The sequence below is a fragment of the Bubalus kerabau genome, chromosome 14, assembly GCF_029407905.1.
Source record: "Bubalus kerabau isolate K-KA32 ecotype Philippines breed swamp buffalo chromosome 14, PCC_UOA_SB_1v2, whole genome shotgun sequence".
NCBI lineage: Eukaryota > Metazoa > Chordata > Mammalia > Artiodactyla > Bovidae > Bubalus > Bubalus kerabau.
In genome coordinates, this window is record NC_073637.1 from 24,454,284 (window position 1) to 24,469,148 (window position 14,865).

Sequence of the window (14,865 nt, forward strand, 5' to 3'; positions counted from 1 at the left end):
GGAGAATTTGCGTGAGCTTCTGGTTGGAGAGGAGGGAAGATTTAGACCATTCATGGTTCCGTGCCCCTGACTTCATTGTGCACAGTGCAAAAGCGAAAAGTACATGTACACACACATTTAAGTAGCATCCTGGATGGGCTCATAAGAGCATTGGGAAGTGGGCATGTCCCATGTCACAGAAGAGACAGAGTCCTGCTTATAGCTTTTAAACTGGCAAGTGGACGAACTGAGACGAAAATGGTTACCAGCTCTGCTGTGGCCAGACTATGGAAGGTGAGATTTCATCATGCCTGGTCACCTCCAGGAAGCCGCCTTCCTTGCCATCACCTACATCCACAGAATGGACAAACCTGTTTCTTCTGGGGCTCGTGGGACTGCTCAGAACCAGGAGACAGAAGGTGTGTTGCTACGTGACACATGTCTTTATGTGCATGTGTTTCAGAGTTGCTGGAGGCAGTTTATGGGGGCACAGATAACTGTCACCCCAAACTGGGGATGGGCCAGCCCTGAAATCTGTCTTCCTGTGACAACAACCGAAGGGCCAGCTTGGTGCTCAGTCACCTTACGTGTGGCTGCCTCATCCTCTGGTTGGATGGGGCTTCTCTTGGTTCTTCCGTTTCTCCCTTTCCAGTTTGCGGGGGCCTCTCTATTGCTTCCATTTTTTCCTCTGCATGGTGTTTCTCTTGTCCCTCCAAGCGAGGACGCTTCCTCTGCAAGTGTGGAGCAGAATCTTGGCTCTGTCCGTGCTCCTCTGAACACGAAGGCTTCCTTCTTTTTCCTTCCGCTTGCCAGGTGGGTGACTCAGCGTTCTGACCAGCTGAGGGAATGGAAGGAGTCCTGGCGGAAGGCTTTGCTGAGCATAGGAAGATGAGCAGAAATGAACAGATTAACACAGGGGAGTGTTATCCTGACACAGAGGAACTGGCTGAGTGATTGTCCACAGCCGCATTGGTGTCAGCGCTCTGTCATACCAGGTCCACCCACCTGTTGTGGAGGATTCATGGTATCAGCCTGGAGAAACTGGGTTGATCGCCAAGAGGAAACTGGAGTCAGGAAACCCCGCAGGGAGATGCTTCCAAAAGACAAAGTGGTTTTCTTTTTTATTTTTCTTTTTTAATTTTTCTAGAACCAGCCTTGCTGACAGCTTTTCAGGTGAAGAATTGGGTCTGAAATTGTTTCTGCTCAGGCTGTTTTGTGCTCTAGCACAAGGATCAAACCCCCGCCCCCGCCCCACCATGGACTTCTCAGGATGAAAAGCTAAGTTCAGAATTTCCTGTGCACTGTGAAACTGAGGCCAGCAATCATATATTGGAGTTTTTTAAACTCAAGTAGCATCTATTAAAGATTTTTGATAACTTGAAGAAAACAGAAGTTCCGTTTGCTTTTGGACAGTAGTGTTAGTCACTAAAGTCCTGCCTGACTCTGAGACTCCAAGGACCATAGCCCACCTGGCTCCTCTGTCCATGGGATTCTCTAGGCAAGAATAGTAGAGTGGGTTGCCATTTCTATCTCCAGGGAATCTTCCCAACCCGGGGATTGAACCCACATCTCCCAAATTGCAGGCATATTCTTTACCATCTGAACCACCAGGGAATTGTTATTATGATTATTTTGGAGAAGGCAATGGCAACCCACTCCAGTACTCTTGCCTGGAAAATCCCACGGACGGAGGAGCCTGGTAAGCTTCAGTCCATGGGGTCGCGAAGAGTCAGACACGACTGAGCGACTTCACTTTTACTTTTCACTTTCATGCATTGGAGAAGGAAATGGCAACCCATTGCAGTGTTCTTGCCTGGAGAATCCCAGGTTCAGCAGAGCCTGGTGGGCTGCCATCTATGGGGTCACACAGAGTCGGACACTACTGAAGTGACTTAGCATTATGATTATTTTAATAATAAAGTCAAAAATTTGAACTTTATTTTATTGTCTTCATTTCAAATTTGCTTTTACTTTTCCCTGGCAATTCAGGAAGCTTTTTCAAAAAATGTTTGTGAATATTCTTCTTCTTTTTTTTTTGGCCATGCAGCATGTGGGATATTAATTCTGCAACCAGGGATCAAACCCATGCCCCCTAGATTGGAAGCACAGAGTCTTAGCCTCTGGACTGCCAGGAAAATCCTTATTTTGGTATTATTAAAAAGAAAGCATGGGCCCAAGAGTCACTTATGCTGGGCATGTCACTGAACCTGGACTTAATATCTAGCCTGATTGAAGTTTTGTTGTTTAGTTGCTAAATTGTGTCCAACTCTTTGCTGTCCCATGGACTGTAGCCTGCCAAGTGCCTCCCCATGGATCCATGGGATTCTTCAGGCAAGAATACTGGAATGGGTTGCCATTTCCTTCTCCACGGGATCTTCCTGACCGAGGGATTGAACCCGTGTATCTTGCATTGGCAGGTGGATTCTTTACCACTGAGCCACCAGGGAAGCCCAACTGAAGTTTTACCTTCCCCCAGAAACGGAGTCCTAGCTGGTCGGTTAGGGATTTTCTGGAGTTACCTCAGCTCCAGTGAGGTAAGCTATCATGTGGGCCCTTTCCAGCCCCCAAAGGAAGATGAGGTAACCCATCTAATAAGACCCTTCTGTCCCCAAAGGGAGATGACTTAATCTGAAATAAACTTTTTTGTTTATGACTCTCCTGTCTTGCCTTTAGAACCCTCTTCACTTGGCAGCCCCCCTCCCCCCAGTCTCCCTCCACATGCTGTGTGGGCACCACCTGACTCATGACTCATTGAAAAAGCCAATTAGATCTTCAGGATCTACTCAGTAGACTTACGTGATTGTCAGTACTTTCGCAGAGAGGTGCCTGCACAGAACTCTCATCATATGTATGTTACTTCTACCGCTTTCATCATAGTGTTTTCTTTACATCATAACTTGTCTAGTGACCCTTCAATATGGTTGTCCAACTAAACCTCTCCCCCTGAGATTTTGGTAGTGATGTTGACTAGGTTTGTGGCCTCCTTAACAGATATTGACTAGATGCCAGAGAAGAAATTCAGGCAAGGCTTTATTTGGGTTCCTGCTTCAGCAGGTGGAGAAGGAAATGCAACCCACTCCAGTATTTCTCGCCTGGAGCATTCCATAGACAGAAGAGCCTGGCAGGCTACAGTGCACAGGGTCACTCAGAGTCGGGCATGGCTGAGCACACTGCCGCAGGAGGGAGTGAGGACAAGTGAGAGGCGCCCTTGCTCACTGCATGCGGTGGGTGAGCTGGCTCCTTCTAGGGTGAGGGGCCGTGTCCACAGGTCAGGCAGGAGGGGTGGCTTAGGTGGTTTGCCCACCCCTTATGTGGTGGTGTGTGCAGGGGGCATGTGTAGTCCCCTGCTTTTGCTCCAGGCTGTTTAGAAATGGCAGTTGGGTTTTCTCGGTCTCTTTGTATCTTTTGTCCAGGATTTGCCCTCCCCTGTGCATGCATTCAGTTATTTTTAATCTTGTATAGTTTGTTTCTATTTTGTTGTTTGAGGAGGTGTTTGTCCAGGTGCAGGCAGTTCAGCACTGCTGCAAAGGGTCCCAGGTTCCAGCCTGTCTCCATGGTGGGTCTTTTTAGTCAGAAAGCATGTGCTTTTTTTGCTCTTAGGAGCTATTATTGATACATAACAATCAGGCACATTATTGTTCACTTTCACTGTATCTGATCAGAAATCCTGGGCTAGAATGACTTCACTTTTGAAAAGAGAATGGTAGCAATTATCTTAATTATCCTGATTTGCATAGAGGCTGGCGTAAGGCATGCTTATGATTTCCAAAGGAATTGAAGATACAGCGGACATTCCTATACCTTAAATACCTGACAGTGCCTCAGTCCTGGGAGCTCCTCTGCAGATGCTGATGGTAGAAATTGAACAATAGCATTAATGTTTGCAATGTGTCTGCCATTGTATATTTGAAAACATTTCTTATAGGCAAACACACATGTTTAAACCAAGCGATGCTGAGATGCTGATCCTGTAACAAATGTTTCTATTTCTGTTACCATAAAATTGTTATGCCGTAGGAGTAAATCACTTTAATAGATTTGGGTGTAGAAGGGATTCAAGGTAGCATGAATGCAAACTGCTTGCCTTTTCTAGGAACAATTGTATGGTTGTTAATATAAAGAAGAAAAACAGGCCTCACAACAACATAGGTGGAACTTGTCACTAAACATGAATATGAAGGGAAAAAAGGTGTAGGATTTGTAGGAAAGACAAGCTGAAGAGTAACCAGGAAACCAAAGACAATGTACACACAAACACACCCCACACCAGTAGGATCCTTGTTTGTTGGCAGGAGTTTAGTTTGTAGAAAGTAGGCATGATTCTCTCATCTCAGTTTTATCTAATGTTGCCTCTTCACTCAAAATATATTTCTACACATGCAAGTAACTAGAAAGTTAAAGACTATTCAGATTTTGATGAAATTGCTAATGAAACATAGAGCTGGGCCAGGTATACTTAATGCTAGATCAGTGGGTTAATTCAGTGAAAAACTTCGTTTTATGTAAATAATGATGTCATGTTTTTAGTGGATCTGTCTTTGTCAATGAAAAATTTAATCAATAGTAAATCTAAGAAAGAAATAGAAAATTTTATTTGAGCCAAGCTGCGGAGAAGGCAATGGCAACCCACTCCAGTACTCTTGCCTGGAAAATCCCATGGACGGAGGAGCCTGGTGGGCTGCAGTCCATGGGGTCTCGAAGAGTTGGACATGACTGACCGACTTCACTTTCACTTTTCACTTTCATGCACTGGAGAAGGAAATGGCAACCCACTCCAGTGTTCTTGCCTGGAGAGTCCCAGGGACGGGGGAGCCTGGTGGGCTGCCGTCTATGGGGTTGCACGGAGTCAGACACGACTGAAGCGACTTAGCAGCAGCAGCAGCAAGCTGAGGCTGTAGTCTGGGAGACGGCCTCTTGGAGAGCTCTGAGAACTGTTCCAAAGAGGCAAGTGGGAGGTCATTGTATGTGTGATTATGGAGAAGGGTTACGTGAAATCAAGGACAAACCCCAGCAGAAGCTTGCTGCTGGTCATGAGGAGTGGACATCTTAGTTATGGTGTTAGTGCTATTCTCAGTATGCGTGTGTTTGTGCTTCACTGCTTCAGTCGTGTCTGACTATTTGTGACCCTATGTACTGTAGGCTGCCCGCTCCTCTGTCCATGGGATTCTCCAGGCAAGAATACTGGAGCGGGTTGCCATGCCCTCCTCCAGGAAATCTTCCTGACCCAGGGCTTGAACCTGAATCTCCTGCGTCTCCTGTATTTCAGGCAGATTCTTTATCCACTGAGCCTCCTGGGAAGCCCCATTCTAAGAATGGGAAGATGCAGAAATCCAGATTCATAAAAAATTTCTCCTGAAAATATCTAGCCATCTGAAGAGCTCTTCAGTTTTCCCAGAGCACAAGTGCTTCATCCTGATCTTTGTCCCGAGTTCCTTTTAGGATATACTATATGTCAGAGATTGCAGTGCTAATGGCATGTAGAACTGGATGGTGGGCAACGTTATTTTACAATCCCTCTCCCTTTCAGTCTTAATTTTGACAGTGTTTTGGGAGGCATTTTATGGGACCAGCTTTGTCCCGTAGCACTAGGAATGCTCATTTCCAAGTCAGGAGAGGATTTTGTGGATGGCCAATCAGTGCTGTTACTTAACTAGACCCTGTTATCAGTAACCAAAAGCCTCTGGACCACCTGTCTCACTAATTTGTTGTGGTTTAGAAAGTGGTTCCCTCTTGTTGCTTTTTAATCATTGATTTTATAAAACTATATATTTGGTTAATTATTTCAAATTGCCTAGTCATCATTAATTTTATCTGAGGTTTAGTTACACATTTGGTAATTCAAAAAACAATGATGTGTATGTGCTCAGTCACATTCAACTCTTTGCGACCCCATGGATGGTAGCCCGCCAGGCTCCTCTGTCCATGGGATTCTCCAAGTAAGAATACTGGAGTGGGTTGCCATTTCCTCCTGTAGGGATCTTCCCAACCCAGGGGTTGAAGCCGTTTCTTGTGTCTCCTGTGTTGGCAGCAGATTGATTCTTTATCACTGTGCCACCTGGAAAGCCCACTTAAAAGATAGGCAGAATGCAAATAATTCAGCTAGTAACATTAATAAGGTCATGAGTAAATATTTAAGCTGAGAACTTCCATTAGGTGCAGCCCAGTATCTCCCCAAGTCCTCTGACCAGTCAGTTCTTCACTAATCGCTATCTTTACGGGAAATTATATATCAGCATTTTACACAAATTTCACCAAAGATAATCTGCATATACAAGGTGAATGTGGGTCATCATCCTCCCTTATGGGACTTGAGAAAGAAACATTATTTTCTGAAGAGTCACGAGGCTAGTGCCAGATGTAGAAACATTGATCTTTATGGTTGAGCAGGTATTTCTGCCACTGGGGACATCTGATTAATGCACCATGTAGATAAACAATGCACAGCGGAGGGGAGGGAGGAGGCCAAAGGGCAGAGAAAAAGTTTTATGTTTGAATTTTTCTTAAGATGTGAATTTTTATTTCATCACCTCTGGACTGTGAACTGTAAAAGTGCTTCTCAGTCCTAGGGTGGCCAGAGGGGGCTGGAGCTGGATAATTCCCTCCCTCTGGCTCAGTTAGGCTTCTGATAAAACCTAAAAACGCAAATCCCTGGTGGCTCAGATGGTAAAGAATCCACTTGCAATGCAGGGGACCAGGGTTCAATCCCTGGGTCAGGAAGATCCCCTGGAGAAGGGCATGGCAACCCACTCCAGTATTCTTGCTTGGGAAATCCCATGGACAGAGGAGCCTGGTGGGCTACAGTTCATGGGGTCTCAAAGAGTCAGACATGATTGAAAACCTAAAAAGATTGGGCTCTGGTTAACTACTTTTTCCCATGGGCAGCCCTTGTTAAGAACAGAGTGAAGAAGCTGGGTGTTCTTACACTGAGTGTGATGAAGAATGGAGATTCGTGGCAAGACGTTAGATGACGAAGAAGGGTATGAGTGAAGCCTGGTGGACTGGGGGAAGGGCAAGACCTATTCATCAAAACCCTTCTGTCTTGGAGATAAGGACGCCCTGGGAGGACACCTCTCCCACATGAGGGTCTTATTACTGGCTTTGGGGAAGGTCAGAAAATCCTTCCTGCACCCCAACTTGAAACATTAAGTAGACCAAGGTGCTGCATTGTGGGTGAAAGTGAAAGTGTTTGTTGCTCAGTCATGTCCAACTGTCTCTGACCCCATGGACTATAGCCCGTCTGTGGAATTCTCCAGGCAAGACTACTGGAGTGGATTGGCATTTGCTCCTTCAGGGATTCCTCCAAACCCAGGGACTGAACCCAGGTCTCCTGCATTGCAGGCAGACTCTTTACTGTCTTAGCCACCATGCTGCTGCTGCTGCTGCGTCGCTTCAGTTGTGTCCGACTCTGTGCGTCCCCATAGACGGCAGCCAACCAGGCTTCCCGTCCTTGGGATTCTCCAGGCAAGAACACTGGAGTGGGTTGCCATTTCCTTCTCCAATGCATGAAAGTGAAAAGTGAAAGTGAAGTCGCTCAGTGCCTATCACTTGGAATGGTGAATTTTAGAGGGAATAATCCCATTTTTCATTATCAAAAAGAGAGGGAAAGACATTGCATGAAGAAATTATGAGATTAGAAACGATCAAAACAGATAACTATTTTTAGAGCTAACAAACGTTTATTGAGTTTCTTCCTTATTCTCCAGAGTTTAGTGACTTTTCTCTCCCCAAACTGGAGGTATTCATCTCTATTTTGTTGTTCTTACATATTGTGTTTTTATTTGTATATGTCGTTGTGCCCTCTAATTGGCCATACAAATCAAAGCCAGAGTTTTATTGTATCCAAAACAAGAACAGACTGTAGAGGTTGCTTAATTCATATTTGCATTATGGGAGAGAACAGACAACAGACATTTGTTCTTACCTAAAAGAAACTCACTTTGGAGGGCAGAGACCTGAATGCAGTTATCTTTTACAAATAATAGATGCTATTGGAAATTTCAGTCCAGTCTCACAAAGCCTATTTTTCAGAACTCCTAAATCTTATAAGAAAACTTTTTAAAGCAACGAAAAGTGAAATGTTTTCTAATATTAGATTTTAAATGCCATAAAAAGGTGATTTTGATGATCTGAAGGGTGTGTAGATTACTCCTTTGGTATCTGGTTCTTGAATGTTTTGCTCTAAAACCATTGAGTCATTCATGTGAACTCTATACTGGTGAAAATCGGTTTATGTTTATTTTTGCTTTATTTAAAAATTTATTTTATTTATGTATTTTTTTTAGCTGTGCTGGGTCTTCATTACTGTGCGTGGGCTTTCTCTAGTTGCGGCAAGCAGGCGCTACTCTTCATTGTGGTGTGCCGGCTTCTCATTTCAGTGGCTTCTCTTGTTGCAGAGCGTGGGCTCTAGAGCATGAGCTCAGTAGTTGTGGCACACAGGCTTAGTTGCTCAGGGGCTTGTGGGGTCCCCCAGGACCAGGGATGGAACCTGTGTCTCCTGTATTGCAAGGAGATTCTTAACCACTGGACCACCAGGGAAGCCCCTGGTTTCTGTTTAAATGTAAATAGACTTGTAAGAATTGCCTTCTTTTCCAACACTACTTTAGAGTGTTTCCAAAACACTCATATGTCAGCTTTCCATCCTCACAGGGGCGGGCAGCTCTGGAGGTAATGAGCACACACTGCTCTCTACTCATGTGAAGGCCCTCTGAGATGCAGAGTCCTGTGTCCACTCGCTCAGCCAATCACTGGCCTCTGTTTCCGGATCTTACGGAGCAGGGTGAAGCACATAGTGGGCTTTGTGCAAACAGCTCCTAAATTTGTCAAGAGGACTTGAAGCAAAATTATATTCTTGTGAAATGACTGGTTTTAAGTTCTATCCTTCAGTGTTGCTCATATTTATGAAATAATGTTCTCTTGATTATAGGGTACAGGAGACAGTGACTGTCATTTTAAAATTAAGAAGAACTTGAAAAATGCATGTATAAGCCTGGAATCGGTGAAGAGCCCGGGGTTGTTTGTTGGACTTCAGTCAGATGGACAGGCAAAACCAGTTGTTTATACTGAGAACGGGAGTGTTTTCTTCTATCCACAAGTCATCAAATGTACGTTTACCCTGAAATGTTTCCATTTGATTTGTTTTGTCATGGTGTGTGTACAAGGACTGATAATTTCACTGTATTTACATTTTTGTTATTCTAGAAGCAGTGAAAAAGGCATAATAAAGACATACCTCAAATTCTCAGATGTTTAATGTTAGGTATAGAGTTTTTTGCTACATTAAGCTCTTTTGTAGTTGTTTAAATTGGGTGTGTGTATGTGTGTATGGGTGTATGTGTATGCATGCTTGTATTTTGTTATTTATGGATATCTCATATACAGAGCGGAGAAGGCAGTAGCACCCCACTCCAGTACTGTTGCCTGGAAAATCCCATGGACGGAGGAGCCTGGTGGGCTGCAGTCCATGGGGTCACTAAGAGGCGGACACGACTTCACTTTCACTTTTCCCTTTCATGCACTGGAGAAGGAAATGGCAACCCACTCCAGTGTTCTTGCCTGGAGAATCCCAGGGACGGGGGAGCCTGGTGGGCTGCCGTCTATGGGGTCGCACAGAGTCGGACACGACTGATGCGACTTAGCAGTAGCAGCATATACAGAGAGGGGATGGAGCTGTTAGAAACATTCTCAGCTTCATTGTGATTAATTTTTAATGTTCACAGTGTAAAAGGAGATAAAAAGATCAGCACTAATGGGATTTGAATTAAAATAGGATTTGGGATAAAAATTCTAAGAATGGGATAGAAGTGTGAATATTTTGAAACTGGTTTCTCTCATATTTAAGTTCAGGTTTTCTAGCAAAGTGAAGTAAGGTTTTAAGGGCTTTGTTTAAACAATCGAAGCTTAGAACATATTTGCCTAAGCAAAGGTTAATTGGGGAAACTCTAACGTGTTCTTAAATTATCTCAGAATTCAGTTTGTGATATAATTTTTACCCTGTTTAGTCCCATGGATTTTGGCTTAATCAAAATCTAGATGATTTTCTTTGTCTGTCTGTCTCTTACTTAACTTCTCTTTTCTTAACAAGGTCTACCTATACTTTATATGGAGATAGATATAAAATTCTCATCATTTTTAAAATGTATATCTTATCAGATGAGTGATACATAAATATAATATGTATCTTGGGGGTAGTATATATAATATCTGTATTTTCATCTATTGTTATTGTTGATCAGTCACTCAGTTGTGTCTTTGACTATATGGACCTTTGTTGGCAAAGTGATGTCTCTGCTTTGTAATACACTGTCTATGTTTGCCATAACAAGCAGCGAGCATCTTTTAATTTCATAGCTAGGTTGGGGATATCTATTTTTGAACAAGATGACAAAACAACTTGCTTCTAAATAAAAGGCAGAAAACTAGCTAATGTTTTCTTCACTTGTAGGTATATATATATATATATATATATATATACTTTTTTGATTCTTAAATTTCCATTAAATTCACATAAAGCATTTTGAACAACGTTTAGTCAGGTTTACCTTTTGATGTAGGCAGTGTACCCATCTAGAAGCCATAAGAAAAACATCTTGAATAAGTCATTCAATTCATATTATGGCGTTAAACTATTGCTTAGATTTAAAAGGAGTGCACAGATTTAATAGGGATACCACTCATGTGCAGCCCACTGCTATAAAAAAATCATTTTTCTGGTTACTATGTACTGCAGAGTAAAGAGCTCTGACGGCATCGAAATGGAAACAATAGCAAAGCTTAAACTTGCATAGATGAGCAGATGGTGGGTTTTCTGAGAAGAAACAAGTGGTTTGAGAGGATAGAATCTTTCCAAATCTTAATTTCAGTTGGCAGAGAAAACCCAAGTGGTATGTCTGTAACACCCAGCCAAGAAGAGGAGAAGATCCTTGAGTCAAGAAACCAGCAAGAAATGCCGTCAGAACCAGAGGCCAGAGGAGACCCATCTCCTTCAACTGCACGTAAGAAACAGCTGTTTTCTCTTCTTTTGGTTTCTTTGTCTGCACTGCTTTTTCTGTGTCTACCTCAGGAAGAGCCCCACATTATTTTTATAATATAGGTCACATTATACCACGTGAACTTGCTTTTCGGCTGTTATCTTGCTTTTTCATGCTTCGGTTTTATATTGCAGAGAATTATGTATATTTTAAAATGTTTCTTTCTTTCTCTTGAATTCAGTGTTCACTCCAGAACAATACTTGAAAGGAAAGTGGTATTAAATGATGTTACCTACAAAATATTTTATGAATTTTTTTTATGAATAACAGCAAATTCTCACCAAAGACTAAGCAACAACAAAAATAACTTCCCCCATTTTCCTGATACAGAAATTAAGGCACGAATAAAGTACTCTAGGCCTCAGAAGTTTGGAGTTTTAGTTTCCTTCTCTCAGTGTGTTTAATTATTTTCCTCGCTCTTAAATGTATTATGTTCTGTGTGACTGACAAGCAAGATGAATGATATCTGACAAATTCTGTGCATCAGAATGTAGTCATCTTTGGGCAAAATGAAATGATGACCACTGTCTGTGAACCATTTTTCTTAAATCCATCTTGAGAGACAGGTATAATGTTATCTTTAAAAAAGCTGCTTTTCAAAAATGAGTTATTGCATGTACTCTCTGTTCTTTAGAAAGTGACAGAACATAGATGTTTCTTGCTGAAAACCCCATGGTCAACCAGAGGGGAGGGGAGTTAGCCTTTCGGTTTTCATTGCATTGGACTAGGCCCAGTTTTGTATTTCATGTCATGTTGTGAATTCTTGGAGCCATGTGACAAATCACACTGCATGAAAAACATATATTTAGTTCCATTTTTTTCACAGATGGGGAATTTAATCTTGTGTCAGGAAGTAAGGGCCCCTAAATCTGGAATGGCCACATTAAGTAAAATTTTCCTTGGTTGAAAATAGCATGCTTAAAAAAAACAGAAAGAAAAGAAAATAGCATGCTAGTTGAAATTTCTAGGAATAGTTTTTTTTTTTTTTATGAGTAGCAAAATACTTAAGAGAAAAATCTTCTACATATTCTATGCAAATTTGTTCTGGCAGAAACATTTAAAAATGTTACCATTGTTAATTTTTTTAAGGTGTACAGCTTATTGTTTTGATACATTTAAGTACTGCAGTACTACTGCCATTGTAACATTAGCTAACACCTCTATCATTATATGTTTATTTCTTCTTTGTGATGAGAATAATTAGGATCTAGTCTCTCAGTAAATTTGATGTTTATCATACAGTCTTGTTGTCTGTAATCACTACAAGGTGCATGAGTTCTCTAGGTCTTATTTGCAAGTTTGTACCTTAAATATCTCTCCTAATTCTCCCCCTACTCCTGTCCTTGGTAACCACCATTTTACTTTCTATTTTCATGAGCTGAGCTCCTTTAAGATTCCATGTAACAGTGATATCATATTTGTCTCTTTCTGACTTGTCTTACTCAGCACAGGGTCTTCAGGGTCCATCTGTGTTGCTGCAATGGCAGCATTTCCTTTTTTCTCATGGCTGAATAGTAATTTCTATGTATTATTATTATTTGTGTATTATATACATTTCCATTCTCCACACATCTGTTGGGGGGCACTTAGGTTATTTCCACATCTTGGTTATTATGAATAAGGCTGCAATAAACATGTGAGTACACATATATCTTTGATACCATTTTCATTTTCTTTGGGTAAATAACCAGAAGTAGAATTACTGGATTGTACGGCAGTTTTGTTTTTAACTTCTTGAGAAACCTCCATACTGTATTCGATAGTAGCTGTACCAATTTACATTCCCCCAAACAGTGTACAACTGTTCTCTTTTCTCTATATCCTCACCAGCACTTGTTATTTCTAGTCTTTTTGATAATAGCCATTCTAACAGGTGTGAAGTAATACCTCATTGCGGTTTTATTTTGTAGTTCCCTGCTGATGAGTGATGTTGAACATCTTTTCATGTACCTGTTGACCATTTGGATGTATTCTTAGGAAAATGTCTCTTTAGTTCCTGTCCTTTTAAAAATTAAATTCTTTGGGTTTTACTATGGAGTTATTTTTTAAATACTTTGGATGTTAATCCCTTATCAATGCCACTGTTAAGTTTTTAAGGATTGAAAATAAGTTTTATAGTGAGGCAGAGCAGGCCAAGTTATTTTCAAAAGTGATAAAATTAGGCTTCATGATAAGTATAGACCTTTAAAAATCATTCTTTCATTTAATATATCATCAAATATGTGTTGTGTGCCAACTAAACAGATGTAAGGTCATACAGTGATAGCCAAAACATCTGACTTCTTGAAACAAAACATCTGACCTCTTATCTAGTGAGCCAGATAAGCATGGAGCAGTTACTCAAAAACATGGGGTTAAAATGGATAAATGAGATGAAGACAATATCTAGGGCATGCCAGACACAGAATTAAGTTTAAATCATTAATTCATTGTACAAAAAGTTACAAGTTCTTTATTGTGGTTGATGGTAATGCAGTAGAAATGGAGAGTGAGCCAAAATGGATAGAGAAGACTGAGCGTAATTTATCCTGTGAAGGAGGGCATGAAAACCCACTCCAGTATTCTTACCTGGGAAATCCCATGGAGAGAGCAACCTGGTGGCCTACAGTCCATGGGGTCGCAAAAAGTTGGACACGACTGAGTGAGTGAGCATGACGAGTGTAATGTATGAAGCCATTCTAAATGCTGATGTGGCACAAGTTTTGGATTTAGACATGGAATCCTGGAAATCCAGATGATAAAGCTCTCCTACTACACATGCCATCTATAAAGTGCCCACTTGTTTAAACTTTGTCTTCTCTGGTTGCATTGGAAATGATTTTTTAAGTATCTATGGCTTAGCTGGGAAAAAAATCTCTTCCTCCATGAGTATTACCTGAAAGACTCCCATTCATTGCTGAGTAATTAGATCATGACTCTCTCTAGTGGTCTTCTTTCTACTTCCTTCAGACAGTAGTTAAAAGTTGTTTGATAGGGATTGCATTGAATCTATAAATTGCTTTGGATAGTATACTCATTTTCACTATATTGATTCTTCTAATCCATGAATATGGTATATTTCTCCATCTATTAGTGTCCTCTTTGATTTCTTTCACCAGTGTTTTATAGTTTACTATATATAGGTCTTTAGTTTCTTTAGGTAGATATATCAAGCTACCAACGGTATCCTTCACAGAGCTAGAACAAATAATTTCACAATTTGTATGGAAATACAAAAAACCTTGAATAGCCAAAGCAATCTTGAGAAAGAAGAATGGAACTGGAGGAATCAACCTGCCTGACTTCAGCCTCTACTACAAAGCCACAGTCATCAAGACAGTATGGTACTGGCACAAAGACAGAAATATAGATCAATGGAACAAAATAGAAAGCCCCGAGATAAATCCATGCACCTATGGACACCTTATCTTTGACAAAGGAGGCAAGAATATACAATGGATTAAAGACAATCTCTTTAACAAGTGGTGCTGGGAAAACTGGTCAACCACTTGTAAAAGAATGAAACTAGAACACTTTCTAACACCATACACAAAAATAAACTCAAAATGGATTAAAGATCTAAACGTAAGACCAGAAACTATAAAACTCCTAGAGGAGAACATAGGCAAAACACTCTCCGAAATGTATCACAGCAGGATCCTCTATGACCCACCTCCCAGAATATTGGAAATAAAAGCAAAAATAAACAAATGGGACCTAATTAAACTTAAAAGCTTCTGCACAACAAAGGAAACTATAAGCAAGGTGAAAAGACAGCCTTCAGAATGGGAGAAAATAATAGCAAATGAAGCAGCTAACAAACAACTAATCTCAAAAATATACAAGCAACTCCTACAGCTCAACTCCAGAAAAATAAATG

At 41.2% G+C, this 14,865-nt stretch overlaps 1 protein-coding gene across 3 annotated transcripts in view; it reads left to right on the forward strand.

The window, feature by feature from the left end:
- The window catches only part of RP1 (RP1 axonemal microtubule associated), a 105,131-nt gene that overhangs the window by 75,808 nt on the left and 14,458 nt on the right, over nucleotides 1-14,865 (forward strand). For 2 of the 3 annotated variants that reach the window (XM_055546005.1, XM_055546008.1), the window contains 2 exons: nucleotides 8,903-9,080; nucleotides 10,839-11,348. In XM_055546005.1, coding sequence (XP_055401980.1) covers nucleotides 8,903-9,080; nucleotides 10,839-11,068 — 408 coding nt within the window. In that variant the 3' untranslated portion in view covers nucleotides 11,069-11,348. Of the gene's footprint in view, nucleotides 1-8,902; nucleotides 9,081-10,838; nucleotides 11,349-14,865 lie in introns of those variants that run through there. The other variant, XM_055546007.1, reaches the window with a different exon arrangement.